The sequence below is a fragment of the Hyla sarda genome, chromosome 4 (genome assembly GCF_029499605.1).
Source record: "Hyla sarda isolate aHylSar1 chromosome 4, aHylSar1.hap1, whole genome shotgun sequence".
Classification (NCBI taxonomy): domain Eukaryota; kingdom Metazoa; phylum Chordata; class Amphibia; order Anura; family Hylidae; genus Hyla; species Hyla sarda.
Genome location: NC_079192.1, coordinates 275005669 through 275032090, shown reverse-complemented (window position 1 = coordinate 275032090; position 26422 = coordinate 275005669). Strand labels below are relative to the sequence as shown.

Genomic DNA, 26422 nt, shown 5'->3' with positions numbered 1-26422 from the left:
TAATGCAGGTACTACAGCTCCGAGCATAGAGCAAAGTGTGCTCCATGTTGGGAGCATTAATACCTGCAGTTGAGGACATATTACAGCGGGTGTCACTCCTGACACTCGATGCGATCGTCCTATCCAGATGCGAGAAAGCCGCCCGCATCTACACATTATACAGGATGATCACAGCGGTTGTCAGGAGTGACACACGGGGCGATCTGTCTATCAGCACAGGTACTACTACTCCCATCATGTAACAGTCTGTTTCATGCTGGGAGTAGTAGTACTACCTAAAAAATGTAGAAACATTTAGAAAAAAAAGTGAAACACACACACACTTTATTAAACACATTATTAAAATACATAACTAATAAAAATTTGCTGAGAATTTATTCGGATCAAATTGATTTTTTTTTTTTTATTCGTCGACTCGGCCTAATCGTATTTTTCAAAATTTCGCTCATCTCTACTGACAGCTATCACTCTTGATCTTCTCATAAACATACAGCATGGCTAAACACTCAGGTGATGTCTTTGAAGCTGTTCTGGTGGATCTTATGTTTCTGAGAATAGGGACAGGCAGTTAAAATAAAACATGCCCATTTCTGCTTCCCCCCAACATCATCTATATGTGCCTATACAGTTGGTCGGTCTTGCTGAACTCTAGTTAATGCAGTTCTGAGTGGATTTATCCTTCAATCTGGGCTACAAAGATGTTTTTTTGGAAGCATGACAGCTCCATTACAACTCTATACTCTACGGCTCTTATACCAACAGCAAGGGCTCATTCACACTACAGAATCTGACATTTTAGGTGGAGACTTAAAGGGGTTATCCAGAAATAGAAAAGCAGAGCTATTTTCTTTCAAAAACAGCTCCACATCTGTACCCCCAGGTTATGTGTGGTATTATAACTTGTCTCCATTCACTTCAATGGAACTGAGCTGCAGAACCACACCACATGTGTATCATAACTTTCCCTTTGCTCCCATTGTGTGAGCTCCCGGCAGGAGAAAGTGGGCGTTCCCCAGCAGACACAACGTCACTGAAGCCTGTGAGAGATGTGCCTCACCATGCCCCGCACGCACTTCATGAGTTTGGACTTCTGCAAGTCCGGGTCGAGACCATACTAAATGTTTGATTTGTGCAGGGAACAATACAGAGCCACCTAGTGGCCGTTATTTCAATCACATTAAAAACATATAAAAGGTTGTGAATTTTAACAGCAAGTAAATAGCAAAGTGTCTTATAATAACACAATGAACAATATATTAAAAGTTTAGTTTGGTGACAGGTACTCTTTAATAATAAGTTAACTGTGTGTGAACGTGACCTGAATGTGCACTATTATTTTGGGGTACTGGTGGACAGGAAGCTTAACTTTAGTGACCAGTGCCAGGCAGCTGCTGCCAAGGCTAATAAAGTCATAGGTTGTATCAGGAGAGGGATAGAGGCTTGTGACAGGGACATAGTTTTGCCTCTGTATAAAGCATTAGTCAGACCACATATGGAGTATTGTGTCCAATTCTGAGCACCTGTATATAAGAAGGACATGGCATGAACTGGAGAGGGTGCAGAGGAGGGTGACAAAGATAATTGATGGTACGGGAGGATTACAGGACCAAGACAGGTTATCAAGCTTGGGGTTATTTAGTTTGGAGAAAAGACGTCTTAGGGGCGATTTGATCACTATGTACAAATATATGAATGGACAGTACAGAGATCTTTCTAGTGATCTTTTTATACATAGGCCGGTAACCATGACAAGGTTTCACTTAACGTCACAGACTGATGTGGATAGAATGTTGATCCATGGATTTATTCTGATTGCCATCAGTCGGGAAGGGAATTTTTTCTCTGTCATGGGGCAATTGGCATCAGACTCGTTTTTGGTTTTTTTGCCTTCCTCTGGATTAGCACAGTAGGGTTTTAGGTTGAACTCGATGGACTTTTTTCTAACCTTACAAACTATGTTATTATTTTACTATGGAAGGCATATTCAAAACGGACTTTTTTTTTCTTTTTGTGGCCCAATCAAATTTTCAAAAGCCTTTCCCTTGTTTAGACCATGCACAATTTTTTTTTAAATAGGTCTGCCTCAAGAAGGGCGTGTGGCTTACATTGCACCAGAGGTGGTGTAGACTGAGCATACTGAGCACAAAAGTTTTTGAATATGGTAACTCTTTTTTCTTTCGACCAGTATTAAAAATTTAGATTAAAGGGGTTTTCTGGGATTTTTTTTATTTAACTGTGCTACAGGGGCTGTAAAGTTAATGTAGTTCATAATATTGTGTCTGTGTTTGATGGCTGGTCTCACAAATCTTAAGTGATCTTTGCCCCGATGTTAATTTTTAGGCCCCTTTCACACTATAAAATTCACCAGTTAAAAGATCTGTTATAAACGTCCGTTAGAAAATCTTTAAAAACAGATGTTAAACGTACATTACAAAATCCCATCCAAGTCTATAGGATTGTTTAATTATCCATTATGACCCATTGTAGCCCGTCATGAATAACGGACATTAGTTGTGATGGAAGAAAAAATGGCACATGCACTAATTTTTCTTCCGTCACAAGAGACGGGTAAATTAACGGCCGTTATCTATAACACTGAAGTCCATGGCAAACGGATGAGCCTTTATGTAATCCGTTTGCACCTGGTTTATAATATCCGTTATTACTTCGGAGCATGCTCAGAAGAGGTGACTTCAGCAGACTCCTGCAGTGCTGAGGGACTACTACTACTCCCATCATGGAACAGACTTGTTTCCATGATGGGAGTAGTAATTCCCCGGCTGCGGGAGTCTGCCTGTGGCTGGGGAGGCAACGTTAGTGTTTGTACTACAACCCCCAGCATGGTCCGCTCACCTGCGATGTACGATGTATTTACTTTCATTTTTAAATTCCCTGCTGGGAGCCCTGAATGGCTGGTACTGAGGAGCCATTTAGGGCTCCCGGTGAGATTTTCAAATTGAAGCGCTGCGGTGGAAAGATAAATATAATCGCTGGGGGGGTATATGTCTGGACCTCACAGTGCTTCTATAGATCTTGCCCACCGCAGAGCATTTATATATCTTGCCCCCCCCCCCCCCCGGGCTCATTTATATATGTCCCCCCCCCACAGCACATTTATATATGTTCCCCCCGCAGCGCATTTATATGTTCCCACTGCAGTGCATATATATGTTCCCCCCCCCCCGCAGCACTATCATAAGCCCCCGGCAGTGCTATGAATGAAAAGTATTCTACAGCAGCGCATCTGGCCGGCACGATGTGATGCTGAAAGAATACTTTCATTCATAGCGCTGCAAAGGCATATGATTATAGAAGTGCTGTGGGGGCCAGACATATGGATATATGTCTGACCCCTGCAGAGCATCTATATACAGATGCCGCTGCAGCGCTATGAATGACAAGCATTCTTTCAGCAGCAGTTTGCGCCGGCCAGATGCGCTGCTAATAGAATACTTTTCATTCATAGCGCTGTCGGGGTCTTATGATAGCGCTGCCGGGGGAACATATATATGCACTGTGGGGGGGACATATATATGCGCTGTGGGGGGAACATATATAAATGCGCTGCTGGGGAAACATATATAAATGCGCTGCTGGGGGAACATATATAAATGCACTGCGGGGGGAAAGATATATAGAAGCGTTGTGGGGTGCAAGATATATATAGAAGCGCTTTGGGGGGCAGATATATTACCCCCCCAGCGATTCTATATATCTTTCCACACATCATTTGAAAACCCTGCCGAGAGCCCTGAATGGCTCATATGTACCAGCCATTCTGGGCTCCCGGCGGTGAATTTATAAGATGAGAGTAAATACATCGTACATCGCACCGGAATGGAGCATGCCGTGCGCTCCCCTGTTTAATAACTTCTAATCCCATCAGGTCTCAGAAGTGAGACCCAGTGTGATCACTCTCTCAGCCCCTGTACTACAATGATGGGGGTTGTAGTACAAACACTAATGTAGCCTCCCCAGCCACCGGCAGACTCCCGCAACCGGGGAACTACTACTCCCATCATGGAAACAAGTCCGTTCTATGATGGGAGTAGTAGTTGTCCCGGCTGTGGGAGTCTGTAGGCAGAGGTGTTAAAAAGGCCGTACATGAGGGATGTTATAACGGGTCTTAACGGATGGATATGCCTGTTATTTTGACAGACATTATTCAGCCGTTAGTACCCGTCATTTCATCTGTTATTAAACATCCATTTTTATACAGAAAATGGATGTTTAACCCCTTAAGGACCAAGCCCATTTTAACTTAAGGACCAGGCCAATTTTATTTTAGCGTTATCGTTTTTCCTCCTCGCCTTCTAAAATCCATAACTCTTATATTTCCATCTACAGACCCATATAAGGGCTTGTTTTTTGCATGACCAATTGTACTTTGTAATGAAACCTCTCCTTGTACTTGGAAATTTTAATGAAAACCACAATTTTGCTCTCTTTGGGGGTAAAGTGTGAAAAACTGAACATTTTCATTTTTATTGGGGGAGGGGATATTTTTTTTATTATTATTTTTTTTTTATTTTTCAACTTTTTTTTTTTTTTTTACATTTTTTATGTCACCATAGAGGACTATCTATAGCAATCATTTGATTGCTAATACTGTTCAGTGCTATGTATACAGCACAGCACTAATCAGTATTACCGGCTATCTTCTGCTCTGGTCAGCTCGATCTCAGACCAGAGCAGGAGATGCCGGGAGATGGATAGAGGCAGGTGAGGGGACCTCCGTCCGCCATTACGGATGATCGAATCGCCACGGCAGTGCTGCGGGCGATCCGATTACCTATTTTAACATGTGCATTACCGCAGATGCCGTGTACTGATCACGGCATTTGAGGGGTTAATGGCGGACATCTGCGCGATCGCGGATGTTGACCATTATTGATAGCAGCCGGAACCTGCCGTGTATGACGCGAGCACCGCTCCGATACTCGCGGTCATACACGGGACGTAAATGTACATCCTAGTGCGCGAAGTACCGCCAAACCAGGACGTACATTTACGTCCGTGGTCATTAAGGGGTTAATAACGGATGAATGCTCATAGTGTGAAAGGAGCCTTAGCAGCATACAAAATGAGTGTTGTCTCAGGCTTTTCCCAGGTTGCAATGCGACCCAAGATATTACATCACAAGTCAGGTGTTCAAAGGGAGCCTGTCTGTGCTTCAATGAAAGGAGCGACCGCTGGGTGGGAGGAAGATCATTCTCCACAGTCCTGAAGGGAATTGTAGCTTCCACAAGTAGAAACATGATTGGAAATGAACACTGCTCAAAAATGAAGAATACAACACATATTAATGTCCATTGTCTCCTTTTATCTCTGGTAACATGAAATGACTATAAAACATAAATACATATAAAAAGCAGAAACTGTTTTAAGGTGTCTCTAGTGTCATTTCATTTCGGTAGCTCTCTAAACACCGTAGTCTTGTTCAACAGATAAAAAAACAAAAACAATTAGTAAAGTGCTTCTTAAAAATGCTATTTACATTTAAGGAGGTCATGTGAAACACTACCTCAATACAAACAGTCCAAGTTTTCCTTTTGTACCTTCAATTAAATAACACGTATGCAGAATATAGAAGCTTTAGCTCATACATTTCCGCATCTGCATTCAAATTAAATTTAGCTTTAAAAATCCATTTTAAAGTGTAATATCCTGCTGTTATGCTGCACATGCATCAGAGTAGGGGAGGACCAATTGGCTGTAAAACATATGTATATGAGCCTGTAATGCATACAGGTGAAGGTCAGGAGCATGGAGTTGCTGTGCAGCATCTTTATGTGCATCTGTTGACTAAACTGGTCAATAAATACAATATAGTACTTCTGTATTCAGTAATTTGTCTCAAATGCATTCTTTCTTTAGTATCTCTGTTACTTTCTTGCCAAGAGACGGTTTCCAGAGTTGGACATAACTTTTCATGTTCACAATGAGACGACCTGTGCGCACATCTTCATATCCAGCCACTAGATATTCTAGACCTACAAAAAAAGCAGAAAAGTGTGACTACATATTCAGTTTCTTTCATGGATGCTTCTGTTTTATAGTTACACTTTTATTTAGATGTTCATTTTTATTCATTATAGAATTTCACCTGCTGGAACATGGTGATGCTTGGGCCTAACAAGGTTGACGTCTATGGTAAAATAAAAACATATGATACAATATTCCCTAAAAATCTGCATATAAAGAGTTAATTGTGTTACTTAACTAAGACATGAAACAAAAAGTCTGCACAGCTTATGATCACTTTTATTAATATGACCTTCAACTAGGAAACCCCACATTTTGGGATGGACTGCACTGATAGAGGCTCATTGGCAATAACACTCCAATCAGGAATGAAATCAATTTGATTGATAATACCTTACAATTATAAATATGTAAAATGCATTTAATCTGCAGTTAGCAGGGAGACAAGTTCTGTTACCATAAGATGAATAATATATATAATTTTTTGGCGCAGGAAACAATCTTATATCTATTTTGATGAATATAATTAGCTAAATACACTAATCAGCTATAACTGTAAAACCACATTCTTAATATTGTGTAAATCCCCTTTGTCCATCAAAACAGCTCTAACGCATCAAGGCACAGACTTCACAGGATCTTTGATGGTGTCCTGTAGTATCTGGCACCATGATGTTAGCAGCAGATTTCAGCACATTTAACAGATGTTCAGTCGGACTGAGTTTTGGGGAATTTGGAAGCAAAGACATCACTAACTACACACAAGGCTGAGCCCCCGTTTGTTTGTTTTCTGTATGCAAAGTCAACACTGTAAACTCTGTCATGTTCCTCAAACTATTCCTGAGCATTTTTTGCATTGTAGCAGGTTACATTATTCTTGCTGAAAGAAACAGCTGCCATTGGGGAATATGGTTGCCATCAATAGGTGTACTTAGTCTGTTTAGGTAGATGGGACATGTCAAATAACAACCACATGAATGTCAGGACCCACATTTCTTCAGCAGAATATTGTCCAGAGAACCAAACTGCCTCAGTAAACTTGCTTTCTTCTCATAGTATGAACCTATTTCTTTTAAGGTAAGCAATGCACATGCACCCGATGCTCCAAGGTGGATATTCAAGTACCAATTGTAGGCACTTTTAGTGGTGGACAGGGTTCAATATGGGCATTCTGAATAGTCGGCAGCTATATAGCCCTATACACAGCAAACTATGATGCACTAAGCTTGGACTAGACAGGCCAGCATTTGTTCCCCAAACACATCATTGAGTCTTCGACATCCAGGATCATATTGCCGGATGACTAGCTGTCCCTCCTTGAATCACTTTTGGAAGGTACTAACCACTTTCTACCAGAGTCACCCCACAAGACTTACTGTTTTGGAGATGTTCTAGCCTGGGCATCATCCCATCAAAATTTAACATTTGTCAAAGACATTCAGGGCTTTACTTTTGACCATATTTTTCACTTTCCAACACATAAGTTTTAAGAACTGACTGTTCTCATTGACAGGTACCATTTTCAACAAATATTCAATGTTATTTACTTCAGCCATCAGTATTATTTATGGTATGGCTAAATGTTGCATAAAATAACTATAGGCAAATGAATTTCCTGTTGTTTACAGAATGTACAAGTAAATATGCAATTTGCTAATACATTCATTGTAACACAATAATCAAACAGGTAATAGTAAAAGTAATATACCTGGATTAAGGATGGGACAGGTACAGCCCCGATTTGTCCATGATTCTGGGTACAGTGTTCTCTTTCCACGTGGAATCTTCAGTTTTGTCATTTTCAAAACTTTTTTAATTTTCACATTCACTTCTGCATGGGAACCCCTGTCATGAGCTGACATTATCTTCACTTTAAGCACTGTCCAAAAATAAATAAATACATTTTAAGAAAGAAACTTAACATACATTGAAATAAAATGTAAAAAGTCTTAAATATTCTTGAGGTAGCAAGCATTTAGTGTTACTATAAACTTCAGACTGACAATATTCTTCTTTTTATGTAAAATCTAGAATGTACAGTATATAGCTTCACCATATTCCACAGTGCAGAAAAGAAAGAGACTCATGTCAGGTCCTGTTTGCATTGGAACTCACAATCTAATCTTTACCTACACAAGAGCAATGGGTTAGGACAGGGGTCCTCAAACTACGGCCTGCGGGCCACATGCGGCCCGCCAAGGACATTTATCAGGCCCGCCTGCTGCCACTGCCTAAGGACATCCCTGTGTCCCGAAAGATGTTTTTGGGACACAGTGATGCCCCGGTTACCTTTCTGCGGCCCCGCGTTTACTTTAAAAAACGCAGGGCCACCGGGAGGTAGCGCATGCAGGGACGTCACTGACGTCCCGTGCATGTGCCCATAGCAACAGAGCACGGAGGAGCGGAGAAGCGAGCACGATGTGCGCTGGCCAGCTTGGTAAGTGTTATCAGTGGCACGTCACCTTCGGTGCTCCGACCACCGCTCCTACATTCCCGGGACTTACTGCTATGGCCGGACTGGAGGAGAGGTGGACGGAGCACTAAAGTGGGGCAGTACACAGGCATACAGCCTCCAGCCATACACTGTATGGCTGGAGGCTGTATGTCTGTGGGGGAACTATACTGCACATAATATGGGGAACTATACTGCACCTAATGTGGGGGAACTATACTGCACCTAATGTGGGGGAACTATACTGCACCTATTGTGGAGAACTATACTGCACCTAATGTGGGGGAACTAAACTACACCTAATGTGGGGGAACTATACTGCACCTAATGTGGGGGAACTATACTGCACCTAATGTGGGGGAACTATACTGCACCTAATGTGGGGGAACTATACTGCACCTAATGTGGGGGAACTATACTGCACCTAATGTGGGGGAACTATACTGCACCTAATGTTGGGGAACTATACTGCACCTAATGTGGGGGAACTATACTGCACCTAATGTGGGGGAACTATACTGCACCTAATGTGGGGGAACTATACTGCACCTAATGTGGGGAAACTATACTGCACCTAATGTGGGGGAACTATACTGCCAACTAAATGTGGGGGAACTATACGGCACCTAATGTGGGGGAACTATACTGCCAACTAAATGTGGGGGGAACTATACTGCCAACCTAATGTGGGGGGAACTATACTGCCAACCTAATGTGGGGGGAACTATACTGCCAACCTAATGTGGGGGGAACTATACTGCCAACCTAATGTGGGGAACTACAACCTAATGTGGGGGAACTATACTGCCAACCTAATGTGGGGAAACTACAACCTAATGTGGGGGGAACTATACTGCCAACCTAATGTGGGGAACTATACTGCCAACCTAATGTGGGGGGATCTATACTGCCAACCTAATGTGGGGGGAACTATGCTCCGTACTTACATACTTAAAGGGTAGTCCACTAATAAGATATATAAGTGTGCATAGGAATTTGTTAATATTTTTTTTTTTTTTTTCACTATAGTCCTACGGTCTGAGGGACAGTGAGCTGGCCCCCTGTTTAAAAAGTTTGAGGACCCCTGGGTTAGGAAGTCAATTATTCTACCATTATATTTTTTGAACTCATGGGAGAAATCTAGAGCCCCTCAAAGATTCTCATAGAAACACATACCAACATGGAAACTGTCTGGACACTTCCTATGAATGAAACCATAGTTGGATGCTAAGTTATGGCTTTCGAACTGCATGGCTGCTTACCACACTGAGTCATACATTCTTATACAAATTAAAAAGAGGTCTTAATAAAATAGATGGGTTATCTGAGCCAAATGAGTATAAAGAGGTATTTATATTTATTAAGCCACATGCCTATATGCTGTATAGTTTAAGTGCTTACTGTCCTCCCGACCAGTAGTTAGCAGTTCAATATGCATTCCTAAATGCCTCAACACATTTCATTCATTCACTTTACTTAAGAATCGTATGTGTTGTCAGATGATAAATTGAAACACATATTCCTCCTCCATACACAGGGTGATGAAAGGCTGAAGGACTTGGGTGCTGTATTATGATTTATACTTTTTTTTTTTTGCTTCCACTTCTTATCTTAAAGAAAGATTAAATATCATCACTATCACACTCAGGAAGCCGGAGCAACACGTAATCATACTTATTCACTGACAACAGACCCCTTGAACTTTCCTTTTCACATCGCCCTGTTTTTGTCGGATATTACTTATCTCCTGATCCACTCCCAGAAAGGAAACAGGTGCGGACACCTTTAACAAATGCGAAGGGAGTTTTACGTACACACAATGTCAGTGCATAGCATACATATATATTTCATTTGCTAATAGAAATATAGGAGTATTGTGTGATTTATACTGTCAAGTACCAAGAAACTAAATCTAAGGGAATTAAATATTTCTTAGATATACATTTGACATATATTTTTTGCATGGTCTTTGTAACATTTTATACAATTTAATGTAAATGTTTTCAAGCAGAGAGCTTATCATTCTTTTTCCTCAACAGTCAGAACATTGGTTAAAGTCCATGAATATATTTTTAATATTACCTGAATTAATCTTAACTTTACAATAAGCACCAAAGGAGCTTATATGTTGTATACAAAACAACATACACAAACTATTGTAAAACAGCTGGTGAATGCTGAAGAACTGACATTTCCGATGGCCACCCAACTTTAAATTAACCATATTTAGACATAAGACAATGGCCCTCATTTAAAGACTGGAGTGTCGGTTAGGTTTTTTTTCCCAGTGTATTCGTCTTTTTTTTCCTTGTGATTTACTAATCTGTCGCATGTGTCGGGTTTTTTTGTGTCGCATGATATTACATTCTGTCGCACGGGAATAAAAAGTGTTGCACTGGAAAAATAAAAATTAAACCAAATAAATAAAGTTAAGTTACTCTGCACAAGGATGTAACTTTGCATTCATGATTGTTAATGGGTTAACAACCCAAAAGTTTTTTAAAAATATATATATATAAAAAAAAAAAAAAAAAAATATATATATATATATATATATATATATATATATGTATAAATTAAAAAAAATCTATTACATAATTTAATCATAAAAGCGTTGAGGGGTTAAAAATGCTTTTAAAGTATAAAACAAGTAATTTAATCATGAACCACAATGGTCAGCTGTCCCTTCCTCAAAAACACTCCATTTTTCCATTTTCACTCGACCCCTGGGCTGTCGGTTTTTCAGAGTTGAGAAATCACACTTTTTTCAGAGTGATTTCACAATTACTCCGAGTGATTTTTCCATTTTGTCGGGTTAACGCCCATTTTTGAGTAAACCACGCTCATTATTGTAGGTTAAATTAAACTCTCCGAGTGTTTTTGAAAATGTAGGTTGTGCGCCTAAATTTTGGTCGCACGCGGGATGCGACCAAATTTTGGGCGCAATAACCGAGAAAAACCGTCGGTTCTCCTTTAGTAAATGAGGGCCAATATGTTAAAACATTGTCGAAGAGAACACAATTACCAGAACAGACAGGAAATGGTGGGATCCCAACAGATTAAATAGTAGTAAATGGCATTTGGCTGGTAATCGACAGCAAGAGGGGAAAAAAGTGATATTGCAGGAAAGGCCTACAAAGAAATGCTGCCAAATATATGTTCAAAGATATCACATAATAAATCCATTGAAAGATCTGGTACAGTAAAAAAATAAAAAGCAGTGGTGCCATTAATAACAGTTCAATATGGACCCTGTATAGCAACCACCAAGGGTTGGAGCATTGTTACAAATCCTCTGTTATACTCAAGCATAGTATAAGTGCCAATTCTAAAGTCAGAATATAAAAATATAACCCAAGCCACATTTGTGGTGGGTTCTACTGAGTCACTATGGGGGAGAATTATCAAAATCTGTGTAGAGGAAGAGTGGTGCAGTTGCCCATAGCAACCAATCAGATCGGTTCTTTCATTTTTCACAGGCCTCTTTAACCCCTTAAAGGAAAACTGTCACTTGTTTTCTCCCGCACTATCCACAGGTACTGGTGGAGACGCTGATTAAAATGTGCCCTACCTTATCCGGATCTGCGTCGCCATTCTCCCGCAATTGTAGTTTTATTATCTGTTGAAATCTTCCTGTAACTGGCACGGGCAGGGCTTCGGCGCTTAACTGGCACTGACGTCATCGCCGCTTATGAATATTCATCCCCCCTCCCTCCAGTTCTCCGTCTCTTTGCTGCTCCTAACTGGGGGGAGGGGGGATGAATATTCATAAGCGGTGCTGACGTCAGTGCCAGTTAAGCGCCGAAGCCCCGCCCGTGCCAGTTACAGGAAGATTTAAACAGATAATAAAACTACAATTGCGGGAGAACAGCGGCGCAGATCTGGACAAGGTAGGGCTCATTTTAATCAGCGTCTCCCGCACTCTCCACCAGTACCTGTGGATAGTGAGGGAGAAAACAAGTGACAGTTTTCCTTTAAAGACACCTTGATAGTTTGGACATTTCTGCACGCGTGGCGATACTAAACAAGTTTACACACTTTCTGGGGGTAAAATGGGAAAAAGTGCAGATTTTTCTCCTTTTTTTTATTTTATTTTTTACACTTTAATAGTCCCTATAGCAGACTATTTATAGCATTTGATTGCTATTACTGTTCAGTGCTATGCATAGGGCATATCACTGATCAGTGTTATCAGAGATCTACTGCTCTGGTCTGCTCGATCTCAGACCAGAGCAGAAGATTCCAGGAGACGGACGGAGGCAGGTGATGGGACCTCCAGCCGCCTTGTCGGATGATTGGATCCCTGCGGCATCTGAGGGGTTAATGGCACACATCATCGCAATGGCTGATGTACGCCATTACCGGCAGGTCCCTGGCTGCTGATAGCAGCCAGGACCTCCTGTGCATGACATGAGCACCACTCTGGTGCTCGCGGTTATGTACAGGACGTAAATGTACGTCCTGATGCATTAAGTACCAGGGCACAAGGACGTACATTTACGTCCTATGTCATTAAGGGGTTAAAAATGAAAGAAGCGTGCTGATTGGTTGCTATGGGCAACTGCACCACTCTTCCTCTACACAGGTTTTGATAAATCTCCCCCTATGTGCCTAGTCATCTATGACTAAGGCTGAGTAAGCTGAAACATGTTAGATATTTCCTGTTACTATTTTTTTTTTTTTTTTCAAGTAAAACAGCAGAGTTCATCAGCTCACCCCTGGATGCCAGATATCCGCGCCCGGATCGGTGTGACCCAACACCAGCAGCAATATGTAAAGAAGGATGAATCCAGCACAGAACTCTTGCATTCCACTTCTTTATTAAAGCACCAACAGATACAGGATAAAAAAGTAACGCGTTTCAGTCAGGTAACCTAGCCTTACTCATACTTATGAGTAAGGCTAGTTTACCTGGCTGAAACGCATTACTTTTTTATCCTGTATCTGTTGGTGCTTTGATAAAAAAGTGGATTGCACGAATTCAGCGCTGGATTCATCCTTCCTTTACATATGTATTTTTTTATGACGATTTTAGCTTTTTTTACTTCTATATATTGTTCCCCTGCTGCAAAGTTATATAGTTATTACATTTACATGTTTAACCTCCCAGGGGTGGATCATCTGCTTTTTTTGTATGGTCCCTCCCGGTGTAGCAATTTTCTTCAGTATGGATGACATCTAGAGCTTTCCTGGGATCCTGTTCAGCTCAAGATAACACCTTATCCCAGGAGGCTTGACTTTTTCTTGTCTTCCCTGACAAGCCAGCTCCCTGAAAATGTGTGTGGTCAAGCTGGACGTCTCATTATGCCTGTGTTAAATGTGTCCCCGCATTCAGCAGACTGCTGAGATCACATGATGCAGGTACAGCTGGACCACACACGTCATAGGGGGCTAACTAGTTAGGGAAAACAAGAAGAAGGCAAGTGCCCTGTGATCAGCTGTTGTCTTGAGCCGAACAGGGTCCTGGGAAAGGCTCGAGATGGCAGATTATCTATCTACCCCTGGGAGGTTAAACATGTAAGTGTAATAACTACAGCAGGGGCCCAATGCAAAGAAGTTTAAACAAAATGGAATAGCCCTTTAATTGATTAACAGAGACAGTTTCTTTCAAAAACCTCTTCCCGTCTGTCTCCAGCTTGTGTGTGGTTCTGCAGCTGTGTTTCATTAAAGTGAATAAAGCCAAATTGTAATACCACACCCACCTGGAGACAGACAGGGATAGTTTTTTTTTAAAGAAATTATCTCTGTTTTTCGATTCCTGGATAACCTCTTTAAATATCACTATGAAGGATGAAAGTTTTTATTCATTTTAGCATTACCTGCATATTTCTATTGAACAAATAAATAATCTGTCATAATCTGTAATTGAATATCTATTTGTGTTCTAAGAAGAAAATCCCAGCATATTTTTCAAATGCTATTAAATACCTTTTAGTTAAATAATATCATTTTATATTGTAACTAAAGAATAAAACTAAAAATTACAATGTGTCATTCAGAAATAATCTGCTACTGAGGAAGGAGTTAGTCAACAAAGAGATGTTGTCGTAGTAAGAATAAACTGTTACTCACCATAGGAGTATCTCATATCACAGAAAACCTTTGGATTTTCTAATACTTGATCTTTGCACTCACATTTTCCTAAAATACAAATACATACCTATAAATGTTTACATATAAGACTTTACACACTTTAAACAGATTTGTAAATTACTTCTATTAAAAAAAAATCTTAATCCTTTCAGTACTTATGAGCTGCTGAAGTTGAGTTGTTCTTTTCTGTCTAAGTGCTCTCTGATGACACGTGTCTTGGGAACCGCCCAGTTTAGAAGCAAATCCCCATAGCAAACCTCTTCTACTCTGTGTAGATCCAAGAACAAGCAGAGATGTCAGCAGAGAGCACTGTTGCCAGACAGAAAACAACAACTCAACTTCAGCAGCTGATAATTATTGAAAGGATTAAGATTTTTTTATAAAAGTAATATACAAATCTGTTTAACTTTCTGGAGCCAGTTGAGATATATATATATATATATATATATATATATATATATATATATATATATATATAAGTTTTTTTCCTGGAATACCCCTTTAACATGGAATGGAAGCTGTAATACTTCTTATGACAACTATGCATGTACCCAGCAGTAATCTGAATGCTCACATTTTAACCCCTTAAGGACCAAGGACGTACCGGTACGTCCTTGGTCCTGCTCTTCTGATATAACGCGGGGTTACACGGCGGGCCCGGCATCATAGTGAAGCCGGGACCCGCCTCTAATAGCGCGCAGCGCCGATCGCGGCGCCGCGCGCTATTAACCCTTTAGCCGCGCGCTCAGAGCTGAAAGTGAAAGTGAAAGTTCCCGACTAGCTCAGTCGGGCTGTTCGGGATAGCCGCGGCTAATCGAGACATCCCGAACCGCTGACAGGACAGCGGGAGGGCCCCTTCCTGCCTCCTCGCTGTCCGATCGCCGAATGACTGCTCAGTGCCTGAGATCAAGGCATGAGCAGTCATGCGGCAGAATCGTTGATCACTGGTTTCTTATGAGAAACCAGTGATCAACATAGAAGATCAGTGTGTGCAGTGTTATAGGTCCCTATGGGACCTATAACACTGCAAAAAAAAAGTGAAAAAAAAAAAGTGAATAAAGATCATTTAACTCCTCCCCTATTAAAAGTTTGAATCACCCCCCTTTTCCAATAAAAAAAAAACACAGTGTAAATAAAAATAAAAATAAACATATATGGTATCACCGCGTGCAGAAATGTCCGAATTATAAAAATATATCATTAATTAAACCGCTCGGTCAATGGCGTGCGCGCAAAAAAATTCCAAAGTCCAAAATAGTGCATTTTTGGTCACTTTTTATATCATTTAAAAATAAGTCCTATCAATGCAAAAATGGTACCGTTAAAAACTTAAGATCACAGCGCAAAAAATGAGCCCTCATACCGCCCCATACACGGAAAAATAAAAAAGTTATAGGGGTCAGAAGATGACAATTTTAAAATTATTAATTTTCCTGCATGTAGTTATGATTTTTTCCAGAAGTCCGACAAAATCAAACCTATATAAGTAGGGTATCATTTTAATCGTATGGACCAACAGAATACATATCAGGTGTCATTTTTACCGAAAAATGTAATACGTAGAAACGGAAGCCCCCAAAATTTACAAAACAGCGTTTTTTTTTCAATTTTGTCGCACAATGATTTTTTTTCCTGCTTCACCGTAGATTTTTGGGCAAAATGACTGACGTCATTACAAAGTAGAATTGGTGGCGCAAAAAATAAGCCATCATATGGATTTTTAGGTGCAAATTTGAAAGAGTTATGATTTTTTAAAGGCAAGGAGCAAAAAACGAAAATGCAAAAACGGAAAAACCCCCGGTCCTTAAGGGGTTAAAGTGATTGGAGTATTTTTTGCAGATTATATAACAAATTTTGTTTTAGAATACATTGCATAATATGGATACATTTTGACGCAAAGCTTGAACGATATTATGCATTAATGGACATTATCAGTATACACTCAACTACTTTTATTTCTAACTACTTCCCTGTACAACCAAGGGGAATACTGGTAATAGAGGAGAGGAATAGCGAGTATACTCTGCTGCTGCTACTAGTACTCTACCCATGGGGCTATCTACAGGAAACATGCTCTGTCTAATTTGAGCTTCAATAACTAGTTTGTAGAAGAGAAATAATATGAATGTATTTCAATGTTGTAGCTTTTTTTTTTTTTTTTTTTTTTTAATAAGAACCTCAATATTGGAGACACACACTTCCATCTTGTATTGTTTGTATGGATAGGGTAGAAGGGTGTGTGTTTTATGGCAATTAAAATAAATGGGAGTAAATTGACATATCTAGAAGCTCTAGGAATATAGATGTAATTTTTTTTAAATTAATATTTCTAATCACATAGGCAGGTAATGTCAGCCCGACTGATGGGACCTGCACATATCCTGAAATTCTATGACCTCCTTTTACAGTAGATATATGGTTGCATATGTGAGCACAATCTTCACTTAAGTTAAATGAAGATGTGGAAAAAAATTGAAATAGAGAGTGACATGATCACCTGTCCTCAGGACACTGGCTGATGGGCGCATGTTTTCAGGATATGTGTGGGTGCAAAAGGTCAGATACACACAAGATCATTCAGCAAAGAGGTTGTGATTTTTATGTTATGCTAGTCATTTTTTTAAGGTTCTGCCCATTTCATCAATAGAGAATCTAAGGTTGGCTGAACTTAGGTTGCAGTATAAATGAAGTATCTTCATTCTTGTCTATTCAGATAGTTGTGATGGCAGAGCAGACTCCAGGGTAACTTGTTGGCATCCTCTGGGGGAGGATTTTGCTGTTCCATCAGTCACTATAATAAAATAATTCAAGAAATATATGTTGGTGTATATGTTGGTGGCCTAGCTTTATTTTTTGTTGTAGTGTTTGCCGGTGTGACCAACATTAGCACTGACCAACGTTAGCAATGTCAGCTGGTTAGCCTCCTCTAGTCACAGTGTATGTACAGCAGGCTCCCCCTGCCCCCCAACCTTTCCTCCGCCTAGGGCCGAAACTTCCTGCAACTGCTGCTTCTCCTCCTGATAGCAGCCATCTCCCCCAGGTCACCTCTGCCCCTGTGAGGCAGTGTGACAGCTGCCAAGCAAGACATAAGGGAGTCAGGTAAATGTGGAGTGAAGGGGATAAATCTGGGAGGGGTGGGGGAAAGGGGTAGAATAAAAAAGTCTATGGCTGAGCACTTGACTCAGGTGGGGATTGGTTTAGTAGTCTATAGCCGATCATTGAAATGAGGTAGCTGTCCTACCTCACTACAAATTTTTTACATAGGGCTGCTAATATTTATAGGGTGCTGCTACTACCTGCAGGGAGGCTGCTACTATATACAGGGGGGGGGGGCTGCTACTATCTAAAAGGAGGCTGTTAATATATACAGGGGCTGCTAATACATACAAGTGGCACCTACATAATGGGGGAAACTATGTGAAGGAACCTGTCTACTTAGTGGAGCAACCTGACTAGCTAGTCTTGTGGCAACTTATCTACTCCTCCCCAACCAACTTATCTGCCCACTCTACTATGTGGAACACCAAGAGGGGGATTATTAATGTATGGGGCACTATAGATACTAGAAAAGTGCGGAGCCTAAAATGTTTATTTGGAAGGTTCTGTGGAGACAAGTTCTAGCTGGAGGAAATCTTCATGATGCTATATGGAAAAGAAAAAGAAAAGTGAACGACTTTAATTAGAAAAGACATCACCTTTAAGTCACCTGATATAACTAATCAACTAAATGGTCTATGGGCCAGGGGAAGATTGCTAAAGCAGATTAGAAAAGGTAGTGAGTATAGTTAGTGTTAATGTAGGGTTCTGCTCAAAAACATCTACCTTATCATGGTGGCAAGGGCAGGCTTGATATTTGGCATAAAATAATTCCTTACTGAAAGCACCGATGAGGGTCTGACTTACTTTTTACTGTGTTTATTAAATTGTGGTGCTATAAGAAATTAGAAAAAATAAAAAAAATTGGGGGAAGGCCCCGGGGGCGGACTCAGCAGGCCTTAAGCTTTCTAAGGGGCACCAATATTTCTCATGGCAGCCCTGGTCAGAAGGATAGCTTACTGTGTAGATTTTAGGGCGTGTTTTCATGTGTTGTTAGTGATCAAAACTACAACAGCAAAAACGCACACAGCTTCAAAGCCAAATTGTCTCAATTTTGCGATGTGATTTTTGTCTGCATATAGATTTTTCATTATGCAGTCAATAAAAAGCTCAAATTAACACAAGCACATTCTATAAATGCATAATGTGAAACGTTTGTGCACCCTTTTTATCAGTTAGAAAATGAGGAATCAAGAACACGTTTTAGAAAATATGCTCCATTGTCTACAAAACTGTATGCAATCCTAGCTATCGCTAAAAGAAGGGGTTAATTTGGCCTGAAGCATATGCACAGGTGTCTCACGACATACAGATCAGCAGCACTCCCTTTGTTGACATTCCAAAGAGGGGGAGCAGTAAAATGGGAGCAGTTTTCAGTTTATCCAATAATTAGAAAAAGGAATGTTTGAACAATCCAAGAAAAATAAACCACAGTTAATGCATTTTTCATTGACACAAATGAATTCTATTAAAGAAATTAAAGCGGGGATTATAAAAACCACAATATTTATTCACTGTGATACACTTCATGCCTGGTTAGGAAATCAATGCGCCATATTGTATGTTATTACTTAGCTACACTGTATCTATTCAGCCCTAGCATTTAGTGTAATGTAACACTAGTGGGGTGATTTATCAATGTAATTAGGTCAGTCCTCTGTAACATGGAACAATCCCAAGTGCTTCGTATTTCAAAACAGGCACACGCTGTCAGGGAATGCATTGCAAATACGTTACATTAATAAATATTCATAACTCTCCCCAGAAACATGCCGCCCAGCTATTGGCTCCCTCTTTCTTTTAGGCAATGAATCCGCAATACAGCCACAACATCAATTGACATGCTGGAGATGTAAAATCTACAGGTCAATTTCAGTTTTTTTTACTTTATTTTATTCAATTCTGTGAAAAAGAGATTTACAAATTGCAACCACTTTGCTGCCACTGTAATACGCTGTGGATTCTCTGCATACAAATCTACAGCATTTCTGGCCTTTGTGAGCATACACTCAATGGGGGAGATTTATCAAAGCTGTCTATGTCCCGCATCAATATAGACCAAACTACAGAGTGTTTGGCTGGTATATTGTGCGCCTAAGTTATCAGAAGGCGCACGGCTCTTGATAAATTCTGTGCACAGACTTCGGGATCTATGCTTTAGACTGTATTTAAACCTGCTCCAACATGGTCTGACATTTCGGCGCACTCTCAGCCAATGCGACTTGTTGCTGAAAAGTCGCTTTTGATAAATTCAGCACCAATGCATTTTTCCGTCTAAAATAGACTAGAATTCATCATGTTCTAAAAATCCTCTAAAGCAAAAGTCGCAGAAAAGTCGCACATATTTAGACTGCGACTTTCTGTGCGACAAATTTAGACAGGAAAAAACAGTCTAAATCCTTTGAAAAATCTCCCCCAATCCCTGTAAATCCTTGGAACTATAGTTTTCAGTTTTAAGGCTAAGTTTCCACTTGTGTTTTTTTTTCTGGCAGTTTTTGGAATACTGTCACTGCAGTTTTTGAGCCAAAGTCAGAAGTGGATCCATAAGGGAGGAGAAGTGTAAGTCCTTCCTTTATATGTCTTATTCCTTTTGAATCCACTTCTGGCTTTGGCTCAAAAACTGCAGTGGCAGTATTCCAAAAACTGCCAGAAAAAAACCAAGTGGAGACTTAGCCTAACACTTCTCATTTGTAAGAGCTATAATTTGTTATTTTTTTTCATTGACAGATTTGTATAAGGGCTTATTTTTTTTGTGGGGCAATTTGTGCTTTTTATGGCACTCTTCATTTTACATGGAAAGTATTGCAAAATTTTTTTTTAATATAAGCAATTCTGCTTTTCTAAATTACATCGACACACACACTGTGACAAAAAGTGCCAAACATAGGGCCAAATAAACTTGCAAGAAGCAAACGTTATAGAATATGAGAAACAAAAAAACAACCCTGTACGAGGTAACACTTACCTGTATGTCGAAGAGCGGAAAATCCTTGTTCATTTGAAAGGAAATCAGGACCATGATACCAGTCTATTTCCAAGCTGTGTATAAAAAAACAGCATTTAGCTTCTCATTAACAGGGAAGTCCTATCAGCTATATTTAAAGGGAGCACAATGTCTGTAACAGTGCTCTGCACAACCATTTCTCACTGTGAGGTACGAGATACATAATCCATAATAACTGAAATAACTGGGATGCACTGAAATTTCGGCCCTTTTAGCTAAGGGTAATTTTGAGGGTGTGGCTTGAACTTACTTAGGCAAGTCCAGCAGGATCACCACATCTCCCCCAGAATCAGCACATCTGAAGCAGGGACAGTCTTTAATACTTGGTGCATTTTTCCCATCAGTATGTTTTATTTTATTAATTTTATTTTATTTGTATTATGGACAATTTTGGGCAAATGTTGGCCAATTTTTGTGTTATTTAATAAGAAAACAGTTTATTTAATTATTATTAGCATGGAGTTTTTAATTTCAGATGACTTAAATTCACAAATTTATTAAACAAAAAAAATCTGATAATAAAATGTTACAAAAACTATATTAAAATAAGTGGGCGGGACAATGCATTTTCAGTTTTGGTTTTCGGCCCAAAATGTCCCTTTCGGTAAATCTGTATAATTACTACGTGCAATATAATCTAATAAAGGTCAATTATAAAGGAATATATCGCCACTGAAGAAGGGGAATCCTCGAAACGCGTTTGTCCTCCTAGACCAAATACCACCTTGTAAATAGACATTTATACTCAACTAGTGCACTTGCAACAGCTGGAACCCCGGCATTTGTGGAACCCTGTGCAGTGTGCGCACATCCTCCTACAGCTGCACGAGGATGGCACTCACCCCACCACTTCTCCAAGCACTGGCTAGACGCTGTACTGTGCCCCTCAGCAGAAACATCTCTACAGAAGGTACCCAGCACCCCTCCGTACATGTGGACATCCACACAGGCCGGCCGCTGGTCCATGCCAGTCTGCGTCTAAGTCAGGAGGCATCGCGCGGCTTGTCGATTGCGGATAGACTATACATATACGGGGTGGTTAGTGGTGCAGCGCACCGAAGAACTTTTATTATCTAGTCCATTTTGTGGACCTCACAGGGGATCTATATGTAAAGAGACTGCCATTTAACCCCTTAAGAACCAAGCCCATTTTGGCCTTAAGGACCAGAGCGTTTTTTGTACATCTGACCACTGTCACTATAAACATGAATAACTCTGAAATGCTTTTAGTTATCATTCTGATTCCGAGATTGTTTTTTCGTGACATATTCTACTTTAACATAGTAGTACATTTTTGTGGTAACTTGCATCTTTTCTTGGTGAAAAATCCCAAAATTTGATGAAAAATTTGAAAATTTTTCTAACTTTGAAGCTTTCTGCTTGTAAGGAAAATGTATATTACAAATAATTTTTTTTTGATTCACATAAACAATATGTCTACTTTATGTTTGCATTATAAAATTGATGAGTTTTTACTTTTAGAAGACACCAGAGGGCTTCAAAGTTCAGCAGCAATTTTCCAATTTTTCACAAAATTTTCAAACTCGATATTTTTCAGGGACCAGTTCAGTTTTGTGGATTTGAAGGGTCTTCATATTAGAAATACCCCATAAATGACCCCATTATAAAAACTACACCCTCCAAAGTATTCAAAATGACATTCAGTCAGTGTTTCGCAGGAATAGCAGCAAAGTGAAGGAGAAAATTCAAAATCTTCATTTTTTACACTCGTAGACCCAATTTTTGTAGACCCAATTTTTGAATTTTTGTAGACCCAATTTTTGAATTTTTGCAAGGGATAAAAGGAGATAATGTTTACTTGTTTTTGTAGCCCAATTTCTCTTGAGTAAGCACATACCTCATATGTCTATGTAAAGTGTTCAGCGGGCGCAGTAGAGGGCTCAGAAGGGAAGGAGCGACAAGGGGATTTTGGAGAGAACATTTTTCTGAAATGGTTTTTGGGGGGCATGTCACCTTTAAGAAGCCCCTAGGGTGTCAAAACAGCAAAAAAAACAAAAACACATGGCATACCATTTAGGAAACTAGACCCCTTGGGGAATGTAACATGGGATAAAGTGAGCCTTAATACCCCACAGGTGTTTCATGACTTTTGCAAATGTAAAAAAAAAAAAAAAAATGTTACCTAAAATGCTTGTTTTCCCAAAAATTTTCCATTTTTAAAAAGGGTAATAGCAGAAAATACCCCCCAAAATTTGAATCCCAATTTCTCCCGATTCAGAAAACACCCCATATGGGGGTGAAAAGTGCTCTGCTGGCGCACTACAGGTCTCAGAAGAGGAGTAGTGGCTTTTTGGAAGCAAATTTTGCTCTGGGGGCATGCCGCATTTAGGAAGCCCCTATGGTGCCAGGACAGCAAAAAAAAAAAAACCACATGGCATACTATTTTGGAAACTAGACCCCTCGGGGAACGTAACAAGGGGTTAAGTGAACCTTTATACCCCACAGGTGTTTCACGACTTTGCATATGTTAAAAAAAAAAGGGTCAAAGCAGAAAATAGCCCCCAAAATTTGTAACACAATTTTTCCCGAGTACGGCGATACCCCATATGTGACCCTAACCTGTTGCCTTGAAATACGTCAGGGCTCCAAAGTGAGAGCGCCATTCGCATTTGAGGCCTAAATTAGGGACTTGCATAGGCGTGGACATAGGGGTATTCTACGCCAGTGATTCCCAAACAGGGTGCCTCAAGCTGTTGTAAAACTCCCAGCATGCCTGGACAGTCAGTGGCTGTCTGGTAATACTGGGAGTAGTTGTTTTGCAACAGCTGGAGGCTTCGTTTTGGAAACAGTGGCGTACCAGACGTTTTTCATTTTTATTGGGGAGGGGGGCTGTGTAGGGGTATGTGTATATGTAGTGTTTTTTACTTTTTATTTTATTTTGTAGTGTAGTGTAGTGTTTTTAGGGTACAGTCGCACGGGCGGGGGTTCACAGTAGTTTCTCGCTGGCAGTTTGAGCTGCGGCAGAAAATTTGCTGCAGCTCAAACTTGCAGCCGGATATTTACTGTAAACCTCTGCCCATGTGAGTGTACCCTGTACGTTCACATTGGGGAGGGGGGGGGGGGAACATCCAGCTGTTGCAAAACTACAACTCCCAGCAGTTTGTGACCTAACTCAGTGTTTCACAACCAGTGTGCCTCCAGCTGTTGCAAAACTACAACTCCCAGCATGTACGGTGCATGCTGGGAGTTGTAGTTTGCAACAGCTGGAGGCAAACCGGTCGTGAAACACCAAGTTAGGTAAAAAAAAACTGAGTTTCACAACCAGTGTGCCTTCAGCTGTTTCAAAACTACAACTCTCAGCAGTCACCGACAGCCAACGGGCATGCTGGGAGTTGTAGTTATGCAACCAGCAGATGCACCACTACAACTCCCAGCATGCACTTTAGCTGTTTGTGCAAGCTGGGGGTTGTAGTTACACAACAGCTGAAGGTACACTTTTCCATAGAAAAAATGTGCCTCCATCTGTTGCAAAACTATAAGTCCCAGCATGCCCATAAGGGAATGCTGGGAGTTGTGGTGGTCTGCCTCCTGCTGTTGCATAACTACAGCTCCCAGCATGCCCTTTTTGCATGCTGGGAGCTGTTGCTAAGCAACAGCAGGAGGCTGTCACTCACCACCAACTGCTGCTCCACGCCGCCGCACACAGGTCAGTCCCTCGTCATCGCTGCCGCTCCTGGGGCCCCAATCCCAACAGGGATGCTGGGGATCGGAGTCCCCAGCTGCCGGGGTCAACTTCCCGCACCCGCTCACGTCCTCTGGAAGAGGGGCGGAGCGGGTTGCGGGAGTGACACCCGCAGCAGGTGCCCTGATTGGTCGGCCGGTAAACCGGCAGACAAATCAGGGCGATCGTGAGGTGGCACCAGTGCCACCTCACTCCTGCTGGCTATAGCTGTTCGGGGCCGTCTCTGACGGCCCCGAACAGCTATAGCCAGCAGGAGTGAGGTGGCACTGGTGCCACCTCACGATCGCCCTGATTCGTCTGTCGATTTACCTTTTCTTTCCTTTTCTTGAAAAATTTTATTTCTGACAATCCAATTCCTCATGCACTGCAGAATTTTTTATGTGTGAACTAAGTAACAGAATCCCATAGTTATATTTTGCGTGATTCCGCAGGGAATCCCATTGAAATCAATGGGGTTCGGATTTCAGCGAAATTCTGTGTTTAGATAACACAGAATTTCGCCAAAATTCCGCTACAATTTCAGTAGAACTTTGGTGGAATTCCACAATTCTGTTCAGCAAGCTTTGCTGAATAGAATTTCTGCAGAATTGTGGAAATTTCACTGTGTGAACATACCCTAATGGAGAAGAAAGAAAACACAAGGAATCAAATAGCAAGTAAGAGCTACACAAAAATAATGATTTATATATGCCCTTTAAAACCCACTTGCATATTTTTTATTTTTTTTGTTTAAATACTTAACTTACTTGGCCATACAGTCTCCAGTTAAAGGATCACAGTTTCCTGCGCAAGCACATGGTCTACAACCATATTCACCGAAACCCCAATATCCAACCATACACTGATCACATGTGGGGCCAGCTACACCAGGCTTGCAAGGGCAGTTTCCAGTATGAGGGTCACATAATGTGTGTGTACTAGAGGAGATTTTTGCTGATCCAACTGGGTGACAGGAACATGCTATAAACAGAGAAAAAAAAACTGTATGGAATATGTCTGAGATGCATACAAAAAAATGCTGTAATCAGTACCTGTAAAAAATTAATATTTACATGAAAGTTAGCTTTCCTGTATCTGACCACACATATAAAGACATTCACAGCCCACAAATACAGGAGTCTGAAGCCAATGCTACAGAAAAGTATTGCAGTCTATTTTTTTTTAAACAAATGTACAAGGCATATTCCAACATGTGGTTGAATTGGAATTAAACCATGATGTGAGTGTACAATGTGTACCAACCTTAATAGTTAGAAAATAAGTCTTATTGGTATTAAAGGCAAGCTGTCATCAGATTTTACCCTATATAACTATTGACAAGAGGTTATATAGGGTAAAGTCAGCTTGCTTACCATAAGAGGAAGTCTTCAGGGCTGATGCAATAAAGTTTACTGCGAGATGGCAGTAAACTGCAAGACAGTTACACATGCATGTTGAAGTCACTGCTTTCTGCAGGATATTACACAGTTTCAGGCTATATTCTATAAAAAGGAAAAAAATATTCTAAAAGAGAAGAGTCGGTTCGTAGTTCTCTTTTGTTTATCTGCATGGGGAGTCCACCGCTGGAACTATAGGATATCCTGTATTTTTATATAGATGCATTTAGTCTGCTTTTATATACCATGATATAATGTCATGTCATTATAGGATACAGTCAAACTGCATAGAAACCATCTCGCAGTACACTTTATCACACCAGCAGTTATCCTGGGGAAAACAAGTTTTAAAGTTGTCCCTCGACATATGTAAATTAGAAGCAAGTAGTCCCAGTGGCATTATTGTTAATAAGGTAGTCACTGCAGCTTCGATTAACAGCCCAGACACTATCAATGTCACCGCTCTGCTTTCTGTGCTCCCTGAAGTCTCTAGAGAGCACTGCATCTGGGCCTACAGGAGATTTCAATGCAGAATGGTTACAGCAGTAGCCGGGCTTTCAATCACGCCAGTGAATGTTTTGAGCCATAGTGACTACCTGAGGAAGAAGAACGTCCCAGGAACTACTTGCTCATAATTTGTCATATGACACGGGATAACTTTAAAACTTATTTTCTCCAAGATCGCTGATGGTCCTAAAGACTTCCACATAGGG

At 40.6% G+C, this 26422-nt stretch overlaps 1 protein-coding gene across 2 annotated transcripts in view; it reads right to left on the bottom strand.

The window, feature by feature from the left end:
* Positions 1-4577: 4577 nt before the first annotated feature.
* The window catches only part of NTN4 (netrin 4), a 109470-nt gene continuing 87625 nt past the window's right edge, over positions 4578-26422 (bottom strand). Inside the window, exons 6-10 of one of the 2 annotated variants that reach the window (XM_056574303.1) lie at positions 25080-25293; positions 20592-20665; positions 14510-14578; positions 7694-7864; positions 4578-5993 (exon numbers count right to left, since the gene is read on the bottom strand). In XM_056574303.1, the coding sequence (XP_056430278.1) occupies positions 5857-5993; positions 7694-7864; positions 14510-14578; positions 20592-20665; positions 25080-25293 (665 nt within the window). In that variant the 3' untranslated portion in view covers positions 4578-5856. The remainder of the gene's footprint in view (positions 5994-7693; positions 7865-14509; positions 14579-20591; positions 20666-25079; positions 25294-26422) is intronic. The other variant, XM_056574302.1, reaches the window with a different exon arrangement.